The sequence below is a fragment of the Melozone crissalis genome, unplaced genomic scaffold, assembly GCF_028551555.1.
Source record: "Melozone crissalis strain CALT ecotype California unplaced genomic scaffold, PUWL_Pcris_2 ptg000222l_1, whole genome shotgun sequence".
In the NCBI taxonomy this organism is placed as follows: domain Eukaryota; kingdom Metazoa; phylum Chordata; class Aves; order Passeriformes; family Passerellidae; genus Melozone; species Melozone crissalis.
Genome location: NW_026535985.1, coordinates 449259 through 468973, shown reverse-complemented (window position 1 = coordinate 468973; position 19715 = coordinate 449259). Strand labels below are relative to the sequence as shown.

The 19715-nt window shown below is 64.8% G+C and overlaps 2 protein-coding genes across 3 annotated transcripts; both read left to right on the top strand.

The window, feature by feature from the left end:
* The first annotated feature begins 3344 nt into the window (after positions 1–3344).
* Positions 3345–8689, top strand: TAMALIN (trafficking regulator and scaffold protein tamalin). 2 transcript variants are annotated; one of them, XM_054294184.1, is made up of 8 exons: positions 3345–3485; positions 5926–5975; positions 7040–7094; positions 7357–7459; positions 7545–7638; positions 7709–7775; positions 7929–7995; positions 8076–8689. In XM_054294184.1, exons 1-8 carry the CDS (start codon positions 3345–3347, stop codon positions 8501–8503), a joined length of 1005 nt encoding a protein of 334 aa, XP_054150159.1. In that variant the 3' UTR covers positions 8504–8689. The 2 variants fall into 2 exon arrangements, with proteins under 2 accessions (XP_054150159.1, XP_054150160.1); XM_054294185.1 differs by having other exon boundaries at positions 3432–3485; positions 7378–7459.
* Positions 8690–12251: 3562 nt separating this feature from the next.
* On the top strand, positions 12252–19314 carry NR4A1 (nuclear receptor subfamily 4 group A member 1). Its single transcript, XM_054294166.1, has 7 exons — positions 12252–12319; positions 14840–15636; positions 15809–15938; positions 16021–16172; positions 17121–17323; positions 17875–18053; positions 18143–19314. Exons 2-7 carry the CDS (start codon positions 14842–14844, stop codon positions 18397–18399), a joined length of 1716 nt encoding a protein of 571 aa, XP_054150141.1. The 5' UTR covers positions 12252–12319; positions 14840–14841; the 3' UTR covers positions 18400–19314.
* Positions 19315–19715: the final 401 nt, after the last annotated feature.

Below are 19715 nucleotides of genomic sequence, written 5' to 3'. Positions count from 1 at the left end.
CGGGATTTGCTGCTTTGCCTCTCAAAAAGTTGCAGCAGCTCTGGGGGGGAAAAATAAAGGAGCAAAATCTGCATTTTATGTAGGATAAGGAAAAGGGGGTCCATCAGCGGTACGTGGCTGCAGGACAGAACTCTTGGTACTTCTCTGCCCCTTTTTTGATTCGTTTGGTTTTGTACATTTTTTTTTTTTCTTAGCAAAGGACTGTAAGAAAATAGCCACTTAGCCACTTTACCTCTTCAGTATGCAAAATGTACATACGGTGTAAGATAGGAAATCTTTTGTTTAATATAAAAGAAAAAAAAACAGGCTGTCGGTTTCTGCTGTACATTATTAAAAGTTTGTTTTATTCATGTGAGGTGTTGCAATCTCAGTTCACTGGGAAGGGGTGGGAGTTGCAGTCCCTCACATCATCTCTTTAGGAATCCTGGTTAAAACATTTTGATGTTGAATATTCTCATTTTTAGTGAATATGAAGCTTCCAACAGCCACCAGCACACTGGAGGTGACACAAAGAGGTGACAGGTGGGATTTTCCACCCAGCTGAACTTGGAGCTCCCACTCAGGGAAAGACAGCAGGAAGAATAAATAAATAATTTATTTATTCACAGAGAATAAATAAATTTGGAGATTTATACCTGGAGATCCCCTCAGAGCATCCCTGGGTACAGTGGGCACCTCCCTGGAGCTCCTCACAGCTCCAAGGAAAGAGAAATCCCACAGCAAACTCCAAAATCCTGTTTGCTCCCAGGGTAAACGGTGCTGCATGAACTGCAGCGTTAATTCCTTAATTAGAACCTCCTGCAAATGAGTTGTGAGCGGATCAAGGGCAAAATCTGCCGAGGCCTGGGGTCCCCCCGGGCTCAGACAAGGTGGGGAGGGGGAGGCACCATCTGGGCTTTGTCTGAAGCTCCCCAGGAAAATCCAGCCCCATCCGGCAGCACTGAGATCAGAAAATGGGGAATTTTAAAGCAAGAATCTTTAAAATTTTAAAGCAAAAATTTTGGGGAATTTTAAAGCAAAAATTTTGGGGAATTTTAAAGCAAAAATCTTTGGGGAATTTTAAAGCAAAATTTTGGGGAATTTTAAAGCAAAATCTGTCTCCTCCTCCAGGGAAAACAATCTGGGGTGGCTGCAGCCAAGGGGCCAAGCCATGACCAAATTTTGGGAACAAGATGGGATCATTCCCGGTGGTTTGGTGACTCAGGGTGGGTGATGGCCTCAATCCCGTCTTTTCCCCCGGAATTCCAGCCCAGAGCAGCTCAGCTCCTGCAGCAAATTTGTCTCCTGGTAACCCCAGGCCGGGCTGTGGGCGGGAGGTTTGGGTGGAACGCCAAGCGGGGATTGTTACGATCTTCAATTTTTTTTGGCAAATTTTAAACAAACATTTGGGCAAAGCTCTGGACTGCAGCTGGAAAATTCCCGCTGCCCGGGAGCTGCCGGAGCCTCCGGGAATTGTTCTTCCCTCTGTGTCCCAGCTCAGCTCGGATCGAGCAGGAGCAGCTCAAATCCCGGGCTTGGGGCCGCCCCTGCCCCAGTGCTGCCTCCCGTTAAATCCCAAATGCGGATTTGGGGATGTGAATGCGCTGGCAGCTGGCGGGGAGCAGCAGAGCCTGGGTTGGTTTTGCTCCGGTTTCTCCCCAAATCATCCCTGGGGTGATCCCTGGATCCCTCCTTGGTGCTTCCCGTGATATTCCCAGCAGCATCGCACCCTGCGCCCTCCTCAGGGCACCGCCTCACCCGGGTTCTGCTGCCCCAAGGAGCACCCGGACCCCACTCTGGACCCCGCGGTGTCCCTGAGGATGTGCCCACACAGGACCCTCCCTGCAGACCCCCACGCTGGAGTTCTGGGGGATCTCCGTGCAGAACTTCATGAAGGGACCCCCCTATGGACCCCCACGGGGTCCCTGAGCAGGACCCTCACACCAGACCCCACTCTGGATCCCCTGGGTCACCGAGCAGGACCCTCACACCAGACCCCCCTGTGGACCCCCCGAGGGTCACTGAGCAGGACCCTCACACCAGACCCCCCTGTGGACCCCCCGAGGGTCACCGAGCAGGACCCCAGTGGAACGTCCCCCTTGGACCCCCGCAGGATCCCTAAGAAGGAACCCAAATTGTTCTGTCCTGCTGGACCCCACACAAGGGGACCCCTCGTGGGGCCTCCATGGGGTCCCTGAGCAGGACCCCACCACTGGACCTTTATGGGGACCCTGACCAGGAACCCCCCCACTGGACCCGAGCAGGATCTTCATACTGGACCTCCATGGGGTTCCCAAGCAGGACCCTCATACTGGACCTCCCCCAGACCCCCATGGGGACCCTGAGCACAGTGAGGACGCCCCCCACTGGAACCGAGCGGGACCCTCACACCGGACCCCCTCCCTGGACCTCCAGGGGGTCCCCAAGCAGGATCCCCCCACTTAAACCCCCACTGCACCTCCATGAGGCCCCCAAGCAGGACCCTCACACTGGACCCGCCACATTGGACCTCCACAGACCCCCCACTGGACCTCAATGGGGTCCCTGAGAAGGACCCCCCCCCAGGACCCCCCACTAGACCCTCATGGGGACCCTGAGCAGGACTCCCCCGGGGTCCCCGAGTGGGACCCTCCCCACTGGACCCTCCACTGTTCCTCTATGGAGTTCCCGAGCAGGACCTTCATACTGGACCCCTATGGGGACCCAGAGCAGGAACCCCACCACTGGACCCCCCACTTGACCCCCATGGTGTCCCTGAGCAGGACCCTCACACCAGACCCCCTCCCTGGACCTCAATGGGGTCCCCGAGCAGGACCCTTACACCGGACCCCCCAATGGACCTCAATGGGGTCCCTGAGAAGGACGCCACCACTGGACCCTCCACTGTTCCTCCATGGTGTCCTCGAGCAGGACCCCCCTCTCTGGACCCCCCACTTGACCTCCATGGGGACCCTGAGCAGGACCCCTCCCCCGGCCCCCCCTACTGGACCCTCATGGGGTCCCCAAGCAGGACCCTCCCCACTGGACCCCCATGGGTTCCCTGAGTGGGACCCCCTCACCGGACCCCCTCACTGGACCCCCACAGGGACCTCAAGCAGCCAAGCAGGACCCCCCACCACTGGACCCCCCCCCATTACCCCTATGGGGTCCCCAAGCAGGATCCCCGTCCACTGTCCCCTCCCTGGGGTCCCCTTCCCCCGGACCCCCCGAACTCCGCTCGGTCCCGCCCCGTACCCGGGGAGCAGCCGGTCCCTGGGCGTGGTTTATCCCCAAAGCCGCGCTCTAACGCCCCAAAAGGGGCGCGTCCCTTGGTGTCCCCACCCCCAGGGTCCATATAGCGGCTCCCGGCACGGCCCGGCCCGGCCATGACCCTGCGGCGGCGGCGGCGGCGGCGGCTCCGGCCGAAGGACGATGCGGCACCGGCGGCGGCCCCGGAGAGCCCCGGGCCCGCCGAGCTGTACCGAGCGCTGGCGGCGGCCGGCGGGACCCTGCCCCGTGTGCGCAAGGTAGGGCTGGAGGGGTAACTGCGCCTGTGCCCCCGGTTGTGCACCGGGACCCGTAAGGGGAGGAGCGGGGCTGCGTCGTGTCCCGCCCTGCCGCCGGTGGCTGCGGGTCCGCTCCGGTGTCTCCTCCGGGGCTCTTATCGTGCCCCGAGCGCCGCCCGAGCTTCCCTCGTGTCCCCCTCCCGCCCGAGCTTCCCTCATGTCCCCATCCCGCTCCGGTTTCCTCGTGTTCCCATCCCGCTCCGGTTCCCTCATGTGCCCATCCCACTCCGGTTTCCTCGTGTTCCCATCCCGCTCCGGTTCCCTCGTGTCCCCATCCCGCTCCAGTGTCCCCATCCCGCTCCAGTGTCCCCATCCCGCCTCGGTGTCTCGATGGCCGCCCCCAGCCTCTTGTACTGCCCCAGCATCTCCTCGCCCCTGTCCCATCATCCCGCAGCCCCTTCCCGGTGTCCCCGTCCCCTCTCGCTCCGTGTTGTCCCCACAAGCGTCACATCCTGTCCCGGATCCTGCTCGCGTCCTGTCCCGGGGTTGTCCCGGTACCCCCAACCTGGTTTCCCCCCGGGTCCCCACATCGAGGTCCCTCCTCACCTTCCCTCAGGAATCGTCCCTGTGCCCCTTCCCGGTGTCCCCAAGCCCCACATCCTGTCCTGGTCCTTCTCCCTGTCCTGCCCTGCAGCTTTTAGGGTGCAGGACCAGACCCCACCCCACTGTTTGTGGCTCTGTCACAGGGACGGGAGTGACCCCAGTGGGACAGGCGTGACCCCACAACCCCCCTGGACTCTGGCGAGGGATCGGCCACAGGGTACCGCAGGAGCGGGGTCTGATTTAGGGAGGGTAAGGGGCAGGTCACAAAGTGCTCTGGGTCTGATTTAGGGACAATAAGGGACAGGTCCCAGAGTGTCCTGGGTGTGATTTAGGGAGGATAAGGGGCAGATCACAGGGTCTGGTTTAGGGACAATAAGGGACAGGTCCCAGAGTGCTCTGGGTCTGATTTAGGGACAGTAAAGGACAGAGTAACCTGGGTCTGGTTTAGGGACAGCAGGGGACAGGTCCCAGAGTTCCCTGGGTCTGATTTAGGGACAGTAAGGGACAGGCCCCAGAGCTCCCCAGCTCTGGTTTAGGGACAGTAAGAGACACGTCCCAGCGCTCCTCAGGTCTGGTTTAGGGACATTAAGGGACAGGTCCCAGCGCTCCCCATGTCTGATTTAGGGACAGTAAGGGACAGGTCCCAGAGTACCCTCGGTCTGGTTTAAGGACAGGTCCCAGCGCTCCCCAGGGCTGGTTTGGGGACAGTAAGGGACAGGTCCCAGCGCTCCCCAGCTCTGGTTTGCAGCAGCACAGGGCCCTGGCAAAGCTCCTCTGTGCTCACGCTGGGCCCGACCCCGCCCTGAGGCTCCCCCGGCCCCGCGGCGCTTCCTGAGCGCGGTGGGAAGCGAGAGCGGAGCCGACATCCGGAGCAGAAGTGGCTGCTCTGCCACAGCCCAGACACGCACGGTGGCCTGGCCAGCAGGGCCACCACCAGCAGCCGTGTCCCCGAGGGCTCCAGAGCGTCCCTTCCTGTCCCTGCGGTGACGTGGGGCCCGGCGTGACAGGCGACAACGTTCCCGTTTCTGGTGGTTTTGTGCCTGTGGGTGCATTTGGGGAGGTCTGTCGTTATCTGGTGACACCAGCAGGGCCGGTGACACCCATGTGGCAGGCAGAGCGCAGAGAGAACCACTGGCACCCTGCTGCCACCAAACCGTGGCATATGCCACCAAACCGTGCCATGTGCCACCCTCAAGGGACAGCTTTTGGTGACACTGTGCTGCACTGCCAGAGCCCAGCACCCTGCTGCCACCAAAGCGTGCCATGTGCCACCCTCAAAGGGCAGATTTTGGTGACATTGCCTGTGCTGCACTGGGGTCACCAGAGCCCAAAACCCTGTTGCCACCAAACCGTGCCATGTGCCACCCTCACAGGACAGATTTTGGTGACACTGCCTGTGCTGCACTGGGGCCACCAAGCTGTGCCATGTGCCACCCTCAAGGGACAGCTTTTGGTGACAGTGCCTGTGCTGCACTGGGGCTGCACCCCCAGAGGGGCATTTGGGGACAGCCCTGTCCCCTCCTGAGGGTCCTGCCAGTTCCTCCACCCGCCCACGCCTCTGCTCCTGCCACAACAGCGACATTGTCTGGGCTGGGGGGGAGGGAGGGGTGGATTTTGCACAAAAACCCCGATTTTGTGGCCACAACAGGGCCCCTCTGTGCCGGGGCCCCTCAGAGCGTGGGGTGGGGCTGACGTCAAAGCGTGGGGCGAGCCCCGGGCGCTCTGAGGGTGCTTTGAGCCCTGATCAAAGCCCTGTTATGCCCAGGGGGCACCCGGGTGCTGCCTTGGCACGGTTTGGTGCTGTCCTGGTGGGGGATGTCCCCTCGGGTGTCCCCTCATGGCTCTTCCTTTGTCACAGGACACTGGGTTCAAGTGGGCATCGCCCAGCCAGTCCCCGGAGGAGCACAGGTAGGGGCAGGGGGCACAGGAGTGGGGCTGGGGTCCCTGTCCCAGAGGGCTGGAGCTTGGCCTTGGGGACATTGTTCCACTCTGGATACCCTGGGAGGGCTGGAAATGAGGGGGATTTTATGGGGGAGGTGAGAGCAACCATGGGGTCACAGTTCAGACACCCCCAGACCCTGTGGGCACATCCTGCCTGGCACCCACAGGATTCTGACAAAGGCGAACTGGGGGGCAGAGTGGGGTGAATCCCATCTCAGGCATTTTAGGGAGCCCAAAGCAGCATTTTGAGGTTCCCACAGGCAGTTTAGGGTGTGCAGGCATTTTGGGGAGCCCAAAGCAGCATTTTTGAGGTTCCCACAGGCAGTTTTGGCCGTGCCTGATGCCCTGACCCCTGTGTCCCCCAGGAAGGTGGTGATGCTGAAATGGGGCTGGGGTCCCTGTCCCAGAGGGCTGGAGCTTGGCCTTGGGGACATTGTTCCACTCTGGATACTCTGGGAGGGCTGGAAATGAGGGGGATTTTATGGGGGAGGTGAGAGCAACCATGGGGTCACAGCTTAGACACCCCCAGACCCTGTGGGCACATCCTGGGGGGCAGAGTTGGGTAAATCCCATCTCAGGCATTTTGGGGAGCCCAAAGCAGCATTTTGAGGTTCCCACAGGCAGTTTTGGGTGTGCAGGCATTTTGGGGAGCCCAAAGCAGCATTTTTGAGGTTTGCACAGGCATTTTTGGGTATGCCTGGTGCTCTGACCCCTGTGTCCCCCAGGAGGGAGGTGATGCTGAAATGGGGCTGGGGTCCCTGTCCCAGAGGGCTGGAGCTTGGCCTTGGGGACATTGTTCCACTCTGGATACCCTGGGAGGGAAATGAGGGGGATTTATAGGGCAGGTGAGAACAGCCATGGGGTCACAGCTCCCTGGTGGGCTCAGGCACCCCAAACCCTGCCTGACACCCAAAGGCAAACTGGGGGGTGTGAATCCCATCTGAGGCATTTTGGGGAGCCCAAAGCAGCATTTTGAAGTTTGCACAGGCAGTTTTGGCCATGCCTGGTGCCCTGATCCCTGTGTCCCTCAGGAAGGTGGTGACGCTGCAGAAGAAGGCAGAGGAGTCCTTTGGCTTCGAGATCCAGGTGGGTGCTGAGCTGAGCTGAGCTGAGCTGAGCCGAGCCTGGCCCTGCTCCCCACCCTCCCTCCCCACACCTTGCTTTGCATCAGGGTATTTTTAATTTGCCTCTGATCCCGGGGTTATTTTTAGAGGTGACAGAATCACCAAACCTCCCCGTGCTGCGCTGCTTGGGCAAACCCCCCCAGCAGCAACCCAACGCTGCATTGCTGCCCTTGGGGGGGTCCCTGGGGGTCGGGGTGCCCCTCACTGCAGCCCCCTCATTGCAGACCTACGGGCTGCACCACCAGGACAGCAACAGCGTGGAGATGTTCACCTTCGTGTGCCGCGTGCACGGTGGGAGCCCGGCCGAGGCCGCGGGGCTCAAGGCTGGTGAGCACAACCTGGGGGGACCCAGGGGAGCCCCATCAGCGGGGAGCAGCCCCCCTGAACCCGTCCTGCTCACCCTGTGCTCCAGGGGACACCATCACGGGCGTCAACGGGCTCAACGTGGAGGGAATCCGGCACCGGGAGATCGTGGAGATCATCAAGAGCTCAGGGAATGTTCTCCGGTGAGTGGGGGGCTCAGGGGGGGCTCGGGGGGGCCGCAGCCCCCTAGTGCTGACAGCTGCTGACCCACAGGCTCAACACTCTCTATGGCACATCCATCAGGAGGGCTGAGCTGGAGGCACGGCTGCAGTACCTGAAGGTGAGCAGGGGCTGCCAGGGGGGCTGGGGACCCCTCAGCAGGGTCCTGACCCCCTCAACAGGGTCCTGGGCACCCTTCAGCAGGATCCTGGGACCCCTCAGGGAGTCCTGACCCCCTCAGCAGGGTCCTGACCCCCTCACCCCCTCCCCACAGCAAACCCTCTACGAGAAATGGGGCGAGTTTCGCTCGCTGATGGTGCAGGAGCAGCGGCTGGTGCGGGGTGAGTGGGGGTCTCGGGGGGTTGTGGGAGGGTTTTGGGGCACCACCCGCCTCCCCTGACACCCCCGTGTCCCCCATCAGGCGTGGTGGCCAAGGACCCCAGCATCTACGACACGCTCGAGTCCATCCGCTGGTGCCTGCAGGGGGAGGCGTTGCCGGGGGGCTCCTCCCGAGCCAGCGGCAGCGATGACTCCCTGTACCAGACCTGCGTCTTCGCCTCCTCCAGCTCCCTGAACGGCGACAATGATGGTGACAAGGACAAGGATGAGGACATCGGGGGTCCCGCGCCCCCTCCCCCGCGCCCCCGGCCCGCTCTGGGTCGCAGCTCCAGCCTCAGGTGTCCGGGGGCACCGGGGGCTGCGGGGAAGTTTTGGGCCCGGGCCGGGGATCCCGGGGACGGAGCCGCCGCCGTCCCCCGCAAGAACCGGCACAGCAGCTTCCGCCAGCGGCTGCTCAAGTTCATCCCGGGGCTCAACCGGGCGCTGGAGGAGGAGGAGAGTCACCTCTAAGCCTCCCCAGGACTATTTATTTATTTATTGTGAGGGGCTTCGTTCGCTCTGCCCACCCCCAATCCCTGCGGGGCCGCACGGAGCAGGTTTGGGGATTGTGACGCTGAGGGACGGACACAGCAGCAAGGGACAGACAGACGTGAGGACACTCCTGGAGCGGCTCACGGAGCTCTGGGGAGGGGGAGCACCGGGGGAGCCCCGAATTCCCCAGGCTGGGGGGGCCCTGGGGGTCCCACCCTGCTCTGCTGTTGTACCTCGCTAATACAGAGAGGATTTGCAGCGATGCTTGGCTGTGAGTGAGGGGGCACAGAGCCCCAGTTCTGTCCCTTTGGGGTGACACACCGATGTCACCTCGGACGTGACTGAGCTGCCGGGGTCCCCCCTTGTCCCCCCCGGTGCCTTCGGCCACGTCCCGGCGCTGCGGGGCCCCGGCCCGGCCCTTCCTGCCCCGTTTCCTGCGGCAGCCGGCGGGAAGCGAGTCCCACCCCGAGCCCTTCCTCCGGCAGGGGACGCGGTGCCCGCGCAGGACGGGCGCTGGGGACCCCCCAAAACTGCCTCGGTGTACCCCAGAGCCGCTGAAGGAGCTGGGGGGCAAAAGCACCCCCAGAGCCGGGGGTCACAAAGCGTCCCCAGAGCCGCTGGAGGAGTTGGGGGTCACAAAGAGCCCCCGGAGCCGCTGAAGAGATTGGGGGACACAAAGCGCCCCCAGAGCCGGGGCTCACACAGCACCCCCAGAGCCGCTGAAGGAGTTGGGGGGCACAAAACGCCCCCAGAGCTGCGGGACTGCTACAACACTGGTGTGTGCACAGATGGAGCACCGAGAGCCCCCAACCCTCTGCTGTGCCTCAGTTTCCCCTCTGTCCTGCCTCAGTTTCCCCTCTCGTGCCTCAGTTTCCCCTCTGACCTGGCTGTTTAAGGACCCCAACTCTCCCTGTCCCCCCCAGGGGAGCCTGTGGAGATCTGGGGTGACAACTGCAGGTGTCTGTGTGTGCCATGGAGGGAAATGGGGGGCTCAGCCGGCCCCCCCCACACTCTCGTGCCTTGTCCCCGTTCCAGGAGAGCTCCGTGCTGGACATTTATGGTCCGGTTCCCGCAGCCCCGGCTGCTCTCCGCGTCCCTCCCGCGTGCTGCCAGCCCCGGAGCATCCCGTTCCTGCCAGAGCCACCACGGGACCCCCCCCTTGGTGGCAGCTGCCACCCCACGCTCGGCTTTTTATAGCCGCGACCTGGGGCTGCGTGTGCTCGGAGCGGGGCAGGTGGCCGTGGGACAGCTGGAGTCACGCGTGGCACCGCCTGGGCACGGCCGGGGCACCGGGCCCGCCCCGGAGCAGCCTGTCATTACCGATAAATATAGAGCGGGGGCACGGAGCCAACCGTGGGCCCCGGGCGGGCACGGGCACCCTGGTGTGGCCATCGTGTCCCCACCGGGTGTCGGGAGGGATCCCCGGGTCCCCCCGCGCCCCCGTGGCCTTGCGGGGCTGGTTGGGCTCGGGTTTCCTCCCCCGACGCCGCCGCGGCCTCTCCCGGGGTACAGCTAATCCCGGGATGCGGGGGCCGCCGGTGTCACCGCCCGGTAACCGGGCGAGGGATGCGGGGGGCTGCAATCCCCCCGATCCGCGCCCCCGGTGCCGTTGGGACCCCCGGCAGCTCCGGGACCCTCCTGTCTGCCCTGTCCCGAGGGTTCGGGGCCGCATCCCCGGGCTGGCACCCGTGGCCTCGCCGGGTCCCGCCGGGCCCGGGGGATCCCTCCGGGGGCGTCCCCGGTGCTGCCGAGGGATCCCCAAGACGTCAGTGACCGGCGTGACGTCAGCGGGCAGGTGTGACGTCACGGAACCCCGTCGGGGGCGGGCGACAGCGAGAAACGGGGCCGGAGCGAGGGAACGGGGAAGAGCGCCCGGTCCTGGGACGCCTCCTCCGGTACCACCGTGCGCCCTCCGGTACCCCCGGGCCGCCTCCTCCGGTAGCCCTGTGCGCCCTCCGGACCCCTCTGTAGGGCTGTCCCCGCTGCTGCTCACGGGGTTTCGTGAGGCCAGGCAGGGTCCCGGTACCGGCTGCGGCTCCCGGGGCGCCGGGCACCGGCTCCAGCCCCCCGGTGGGACGGTGCCGCTGTAGGGGCGCTAACGGGGGAGCACTAACGGCGCTGTCGGCCCTGGGGGTGCTGCCAAACCGGCCACAGCGGGCCGGGTCCCCAAGACCCCCCGGTTTGTCCCTGGGAGTGGGAAGGGACGGTACCGAGCCGGTACCGACGTATACCGGGAGATACCGAGGGAGTAACGGGGCGGTACCGGGGGGTATCACGGGAGGTGCTGGAGTGGTACCGGGATGGTACCGGGTATTGAGGGGGCACCGGGATGGCACCAGAGAGTATTGAGGGAGTACCGGGATGGTACCGGAGGGTACTGAGGGGGTACCGGGATGGTACCGGGTATTGAGGGGGCACCGGCATGGTACCGGAGGGCATTGAGGGGTACCGGGATGGTACCGGAGGGTACTGAGGGGGTACCGGGGTGGTACCGGAGGGTATTGAAGGGGTACCGAGATGGTACCGGAGGGTACTGAGGGGGTACCGGGATGGTACCGGAGGGCATTGAGGGGGCACCGGGATGGTACCAAAGGGCACTACGAAGTTCTGGGTCTCTTCCGTTCACCGTTCGGCCTCCCGCGGGCCCGGGCCGGGCTGAGCTCATTTTCCAGCCCCCGGGCGCTGTTCCCGGCGCCGCCGCCCGCCAGCAGCCGCCGCTGTTTCCATCGGGCCGGCCAGGGGCTCCCCGCGGGGACCGGGCGGGGGCGGGACCCCGCGTCATCCCCCCCGCACCCGGCACCGGGCGGGAGGAGCCCGGGGGTGCCGGTGCCGCTGAGCACCGGAGAGACCCAGATGGGCACCGGGCATAGCGGTACCGGGGGTACGGGAGGCACCGGGGGCACACCGGGAATGGGGCAACGGAGATACCGGCACCGAGAGGGCTCCGGGGATAATGGTACCGGAGATACCGGCACCGGAATGGGGGCACCGGGGTACCGGCAACGAGGGGACACCGGGGATACCGGCACCAAGAGAGAGATGGGCGCTGGGCATAGCGGTACCGGGGGCACACCGGGGGCACTGATTCTGACACCGAGAGAGAGATGGGCACTGGGCATAGCGGTACCGGAGGCACCGGGGGCACACCGGGAACGGGGCAATGAAGACACCGGCACCGAGGGGGCTCCGAGGATGCCAACACTAAGGGGACAGCGGGGATAGCGGTACCGGAGATACCGGCACCGAGAATGGGGGCACCGGGGTATAGGCAACGAGGGGACGCCGGGGATACCGACCCCGAGAGGTTACCGGAGGTGGGGACTGAAGTGATGCCAGCACCGAGGGGGCATCGGGGGTGGGCGCAACGAGGGGACACCGGAAACACCGGCAGCAAGAGAGCGCAGGCCATGGAGGCACCGGGGCACGGTGTACCGGCAGCGAGGAGACACCGATGGGCCCCCGGGGACACCGGGGATACCCCGGCCACCGGGGCCTCCCTCCCCCCTCCGGCGGCCCCCGGGGGGGATCAGAGGGGAAGCGAGGGGCGCCCGAGCTATTTTTAGCCGGGGCCGCGGGGGTATTTTTAGCCGGGGCCGCGGGTGCGTCAATGGAACCCCGCGTGCGTCACGGCCGCGCCCCCGCCGGGGCCGCCCCCCCCGTGCGTCACCGGCCCCGCGCCGCCCCGCGCGTCACCGAGCGCTTAAGAGAAAGTAGTGGCGGGGCCGGAGCCCGGCGGAGCCCGCGGAGCGGCCGTGGCAGGAGCACGAACCGGAGCGCCGCCGCGCCGGCACCCGGGTACGGGCGGCACCGGGATGCGGGGGGCACCGGGGGCACCGGGGGTCGTGCTGGCAGTGGGAGGTGCACGGTGTCCCGGTGGCGTCCCGGTGGCACCGGGGGGGTAGGAGCCGTTTGATTCAGATCGGGCGTGTCAGGTGGCACCGAGGGGATCCCGGGTGGGGCATCCCGGTGGCACCGGGGGCTCAGGGCGGTGGGCGTCCTGCAAGGTGGATGCATGTGGGAGGGTGTCCCGGTAGCACCACGGGCAACCGGGTGGCGCGTCCCGGTGGAGCCGGGGCTGGCGTGTCCGAAGGGCGCTGTGGAAGGAACTCCCGGTGTCACCGGTGAGAGTCGGGGGTGCCGGTGGAAGGCACCGGGCGGTGCGCGCTGTGCGGGGTTGCCCCTTGTAGGTACCCGGTGGCGCCGGGAGGAACCGAGTGTGCACGGGAGGTGCACGGGATGGGACGTCCCGGTGACACCGGGAGGAGCTGGGTCAGGAGTGCCGGTAGCACCGGGCGTCGCGCAGCCGGCGGGAATCGGCAGAGCGACCCCCGGCCCCGGGGGTCCCGGGACGAGCCCGACAGCCCCCTCTCCTCTGTGAGGAGCTGCGCAGCACCGGGAGCGGCTCCTTGGTTCCCCCATCCCGGCACCGCAACCGGGACGCAGGGAATCCCCGTGCCTGGGGTTGGCAGCGGGCAGAGCCGCCCCACAGCGGGCATCACCCGGGATCCCCGAGCAGAGCGGGCACGGAACCGGAGAGGGCAGGCAGGAACGCGCGGGCAGCACACGGAGCTGGATGTGCGGGCAGTACCGGGATGTGCGGGCAGCACCGGGAGCTGGCAGCGGAGAGCACCGGGATGTGCGGGCAGCACCGGGATGTGCGGGCAGCCAGACCCGTGCCGGCAAACCCCCCGTGCCCACCGCCGCTGCGGCATTACCGGGCACAGCAGGTGCCGGCAGGGACGTGGGCAGCGAGAGCCACCCCCGGTGCCACCGGCTGCTCTCGCCCGCCCGCGGCTCGGGGCCCGGTGCCAGCGGCTGCCACCCGCCCGTGCAGGCGGCAGCGTCGGGGCTGGGCACGGACGGGCAGCTGCCCTCCCTCCCTCCCTCCCAAAGCAGGAATCTGCAAACAGAGCCCGGCCGTGGGCAGAGCAGAGGCTGCTGCGGGAATCTGTGCCCGCTCCTCGGGGGGACAGAGCAGAGGGGACCCCAAATTCTGTCAGCGAGTGGGTGGGAGGAAAAATGTCCGAACTGGGAGCACGGGAAAGGTCGAGGAGTTGCATCTGCCGAGGTTTTCATGAAGGCAAGGAAACTCCCGCTGGCACAGACAGTGTGCCCTGGGGTGTGTACCCAGCTCGGCCTGAGGTCCCCTGGGCTTCATTCGGGGACAGGAGGCAGCTGTGGGGTCACTGTTCCCTCTGCCCCCGGCTGGACGCGCACAAACCCCACCGGGACCGCCAGCAGGGGGCTGGGGGCCGGTGCCATCCCGCGGGTGCCAGCGCTGGAGCCACGCTGGGTATTTTTAACCGCGGCTCCTGGCGGGGTGTCGGCTTTCCTGGTGCCCCAAAGAGCTGCCCAGATTTGGCTGGGGGAATCCGGGGGCTCTGGCAGCGGGGGCCGTGCCAGGACGTGGCCGGGGGCCAGCGCAGCGTGACCTTTAAAGGTCTGCGAGATGAATTACATTATCGTCTTGCCATAGGGGTCACTTCTGGCTTGGCTTTCAGCTGGACACAGGGCTCTGCTTGTCTTATGTCCCACCAGATCCGTGCACACAGCCCTGGGGGGCTCCAGGGACAGAGGGTGGGCTCCTCTCCCCCTCACCTGCGCTGATGTTCCCAAAAAGCCCTAAAAGGGATTATGGGCGAAGTGGAGTCCTCAAAATCCAGCTCGGCCCTAACTCCAGCTTTGCTTGGCCAGCCCGAGGGCTTGGGAATCTGCTGGCCACATTCCTCCCTCCTTTCCTTTCGGGGCCTTTTGCTAAGCCAGCGTTTTGGGCAATGTCCTTTGCACCCATTGGCTGTGCCGTGACCTTTCCTGGGGACACTGGTGGCCGCCACCACGCTGCCAGTGGCCATGGAGGTGCAGCTCCAGCACGAGGAGAGCCCTGGGGAGGTTCTCACCGTTCCCACCCTGTCCCCATCCTCTGTCTGGATGCCGGAGGGGCTGTACCGGGTCCCCTGGATTTCTGCTGGGGAGCCTGAGCTGTCCCCAGGGTGACGCCTGGATTTGTCCTGGGGTGACACCTGGATTTCTGCTGGGGGAGCCCCAGCTGGTGGGAGGTGACACCTGGATTTCTGCTGGGGGTGACACTTGGGTTTCTGCTGGGGAGCCCAAGCTGTGCCCAGGGTGACACCTGGATTTCTGCTGGGGTGACACTTGGGTTTCTGCTGGGGAGCCCAAGCTGTGCCCAGGGTGACACCTGGATTTCTGCTGGGGTGACACCTGGATTTCTGCTGGGGAGCCCCAGCTGGTGGGAGGTGACACCTGGATTTCTGCTGGGGTGACACCCAGATTTCTGACGCCCCTCTCTCCCCGCAGAGATGCCCTGCATCCAGGCCCAGTGCAGCACCACGGGCGCCGGCCCCTGCGAGCGCTGCCCGGCCGAGCTGCTCAGCCCCGAGGGCGGCCGATTCCCCATGGAAGTGGCCGGAGCCGATCTGGCGGCCGCCGCTCCAGCCCTGCCCAGCTTCAGCACCTTCATGGACGGCTACGCCGGCGAGTTCGACGCCTTCCTCTACCAGCTGCCCGCCAGCGGCCAGCCCAGCGCCGCCACCGCCTTCAAGCTGGAGGATTTCCAGGTGTACGGCTGCTACCCCAGCGCTTTTGGGGGGCAGCCGGAAGAGACCCTGTCCTCCAGCGGCTCGGACTGCTACGGGAGCCCCTGCTCCATCCCCTCGCCCGCCACACCCGGCTTCCAGCCCCCGCAGGCCGCGGCATGGGAGGGCTCCTTCGGGCCGTACTCGCCGCTGCCGAACTATGAGGCCGGGCAGCCCTGGGCTGAGCCAGCCAAGAGTGGGGGGTCTCAGCCTCCATTTTTCGCCTTCAGCCCCCCGGCCCCCAGCCCTGCTGGCTCCCCGGCGACCCTCAAGGGGCAGCTGGGCCCCTCGCCCCGTGTGGACCCGCGGCTGCTGGACACAGACGCGTTTCCCCCGAGCCAGGGGGGTCCCAGGGGGTTCGGGGGGCTGCCCTTGGCTCCCAGCTCGCCGCTGCTGGAGGGGCCCAGCAAGGTGCGCAGCCCCGGGGCGGGCGAGGGGCGCTGCGCCGTCTGCGGGGACAACGCGTCGTGCCAGCACTACGGCGTGCGCACCTGCGAGGGCTGCAAGGGGTTCTTCAAGGTGAGGATACTCCCACAGTGCTCTGCGGCGGCGGGAGGATGCTGAGGGGTGGCCCGGGCAGGGACACGGAGCCGGATGCTGGGCTGGAGAGGGAGGCACGGGAGGACAGAAGGGTTTTTGTTCGGAGCTGAGCGCCCCGGGCTGAGCTCGGCCGCTCCTTCCCCACGCGCAGCGCACAGTGCAGAAGAATGCCAAGTACATCTGCCTGGCCAACAAGGACTGCCCTGTGGACAAGCGGCGCAGGAACCGCTGCCAGTTCTGCCGCTTCCAGAAGTGCCTGGCCGTGGGCATGGTCAAAGAAGGTACCAGAACCCGTCCCCAGTCCCCTCTCTGCAGCCTCTGTGGCTGCTCTGAGGACAGGCACTCACTGCAATCCCAACACAGTGGTCCGGACCGACAGCCTGAAGGGGAGGCGGGGCCGGCTCCCCTCCAAGCCCAAGCAGCCGCCGGACGCGTCCCCGGTCAGCCTCATCACCTCGCTGGTGCGGGCTCATATCGACTCCATCCCCAGTGCCACCAAGCTCGACTACTCCAAGGTAGGGCTGGTGCCACTCCACACCCTGCCCAGGGCTGTGCTGGGGCTGCGGTTGGATCCTGACCCATCCCCATCCCAATCCTGACCCATCCCCATCCCAGTTCCTCCCACATCCCCATCCCAGTTCCTGATGCTGTCCTCATCCCTGTTCCTGATCCAAACTCATCCCTGTTGCTAACCCAACAGTTCCTGACCTGTCGCCATCCCAAATCTTGATCCCATTCCCAGCCAGTTCCTTACCTATCTTCATCCCAGGTCCTGATCCCATTCCCACCCCGATTCCCAATCCACCCCTGTCCTAGGTCCTGACCCATTCCAGTTCCTGACTCATCCTCATCTCAGTCTTGACCCATCCCCATCCCAATCCTGACTCATCCCAGTCCTGGCCCATCCCCATCCCAGATCCTGACCCATCCCCATCCCCATCCCGATCCCAATCCTGACCCATCCCAATCCTGACCTGTGCCCATCCCACTCCTGACCCATCTTAGTCTTGACCCATTCCCGTCCCAGTTCTTTACCCGTGCCCATCCCAATCTTGACCCATCCCAATCCCAGTCCTGGCCCATCCCATCCCAGATCCTGACCCATTCCCGTCTGTCCTGACCCGTGCCCATCCCAATCCTGATCCATGCTCGTCCCACTCCTGACCCCTCTTAGTCCTGACCCATTCCCATCCCAGTTCTTTACCCGTGCCCATCCCAATCCTGACCCATCCCTATCTCAGCCCTGACCCATCCCCGTCCCAATCCTGACCCATTTCCATCCCAGTCCTGACCTATCTTCATCCCAGTTCTTCATCCATTCCCATCCCAGTCCTGACGTTTCCCCATCCCTGTCCTGGCCCATCCCACCTCACTCCTGACCCATGGCCATCCCAGTTCTTCACCCATCCAAATCCCAGTTCTTTACCCGTGCCCACCCCACTCCTGACTCGTGCCCACGGCAGTTCCAGGAGTCAGCCCCGTGCCCGTTTGAGAAGGAGGACTCCGTGGACGTGCAGCAGTTCTACGACCTCCTCACCGGCTCCATGGACGTCATCCGCAAGTGGGCCGAGAAGATCCAGGGCTTCAGCGAGCTGCCCAAGGAGGACCAGGACCTCCTGCTGGAGTCAGCCTTCCTGGAGCTCTTCATCCTTCGCCTGGCGTACCGGTGAGCCCTGGGGCAGCCCAGAGCAGGGGGTGACACCTGCGTTTCTCCTGGGGGTGACACCTGGATTTCTGCCGGAGGTGACACCTGGGTTTCTCCTGGGGGTGACACCTGGATTTCTGCTGGGGGAGCCCAAGCTGTGCCCAGGGTGACACCTGGACTAGTGCTGGGGGTGACACCTGGATTTCTCCTGGGGGTGACACCTGGGTTTCTCCTGGGGGTGGCACCTGGGTTTCTGCTGGGGGTGACACCTGGATTTCTACTGGGGGTGGCACCTGGATTTCTGCTGGGCGAGCCCGAGCTTGGGGTGGTGACACCTGAATTTCTGCTGAGAGTGACACTTGGGTTTCTGCTGGGGGAGCCCAAGCTGGGGAGGGTGACACAAGGATTTCTGCTGGGGTGACACCTGGATTTGTGATGGGGGAGCCCCCGAGCTGGGGGGGCGACACCTGGGTTTCTCCTGGGGGAGCCCAAGCTGGGGGAGGTGACACCTGGATTTCTGCTGGGGGAGCCCAAGCTGTGTCCCAGGGTGACACCTGGATTTCTCCTGGCAGCTCCAAGCCAGAGGAAGGCAAACTCATCTTCTGCAACGGCGTGGTGCTGCACCGGCAGCAGTGCGTGCGTGGCTTCGGCGAGTGGATCGACGCCATCCTCGAGTTCTCCCAGAGCCTGCACCGCATGAGCGTCGATGTCCCCTCCTTCTCCTGCCTCGCCGCCCTCGTCATCATCACAGGTGAGATCCTCCCAGCTCCAGGCTTGTCGCTGTCCCCATCGCCACCTGCTGTCTGTCCCCGCCGTCCCACACGCTGTCTGTCCCCGCAGACCGGCACGGGCTGAAGGAGCCCAAGCGGGTGGAGGAGCTGCAGAACCGCATCGTGGGCTGCCTCAAGGACCACGTGGCGGCAGCAGGGCCCGAGCCCGGCCGCTCCAGCTGCCTCTCCAAGCTGCTGGGCAAGCTGCCCGAGCTGCGCAGCCTCTGCACCCAGGGCCTCCAGCGCATCTTCTACCTCAAGCTGGAGGATCTGGTGCCACCACCACCCATCGTGGACAAGATCTTCATGGACACTCTGCCTTTCTGAGTCCCGGGCAAGGGACTGCCGTGAGCCCCTGACCTGCCTGGGGACATCTGGGACCCGCCCTGGGCAACCCTGGTTCAGTCCAAGGATGCCTGGGAACCCTCTGGGCACCCCTGGGTCACCCCTGGGATGCCTGGAACATCCCCTGGGTACTCCTAGATCAGCCCTGGGATGTCTGGGACCCACCCTGGGCAACGCTGGTTCAGTCCAAGGATGCCTGGGAACCCTCTGGGCATCCCTGGGATGCCTGGAACATCCCCTGGGTACCCCTAGATCAGCCCTGGGATGTCTGGGACCCTCCCTGGGTGACCCCCAGAATGCCCAAAAACCACCTGGGGTATCCCTGGATCACTCCCGGGACGCCTGGAACCTGCCCTGGTCACTCCTGGATCAGCTCTGGGATGCCCAGGACATCCCTGTGGACTCCTGAACGACCTCTGGGACACCTGGGACCCTCCCCCCCCAAGGCCATTCCCAAGACTCCATGCATACCCCTGGATCACCCCCAGAACACCTGGAACCCCCTCCTGGGTCATCCACAGGATGTCTGGCACCCCCTGGGCACCCCAAATTGCTCCTGGGATGCCTGGGACCACCCCTGCATCACTCCAGGGATGCCTGGGATCGCTCCCAGGATATCTGGAACATCCCCTGGGTACCCCTAAATCAGCCCTGGGATGTTTGGGACGCCCCCTGGGTGACCCTCAGAATGCCCAAAAACCACCTGCGGATCCCTGGATCACTCCTAGGATGCCTGGAGCCCCCTCCTGGGTCATCCACAGGATGCCTGGAACCCCCTGGCACCCCTAGATCGCTCCTGGGATGCCTGGGACCACCCCTGCATCACTCCAGGGATCCCCTGGATCACCCCCAGAACACCTGAACCCCCTCCTGGGTCATCCACAGGATACCTGGGACCCCCTGGGCACCCCTAGATCGCTCCTGGGATGCCTGGGACCACTCCTGCTTCACTCCAGGGATGCCCGGGATCACTCCCAGGAAATCTGGGTCCCCCCTCAGATGCCTGAGTCTTCTTGGGGGCACTTTTTGGGGTGCCCCACGTGCCTTCAAGGCCCAGGGCGCTGCCTCCCAGCAGCCCCGGTGCCTTCTTCCCCGGGGGCATCGCCGGTGCGGTGCCCTCCTCCCCTGTAAAAACGCCCCTGATGTAAATAGCGCCGGCCGGGTCCTGTACAGAGCGGGGGGCGTGAGCGAGGGGTGGCTCAGGCCCCCTCAACCCCCCTTTATATATATTTTTCTGATTTTCCCTCTTTTTGGCCATTTTCTGTATATAAACTTGTCCGTACAGTGAGAGCCACTGG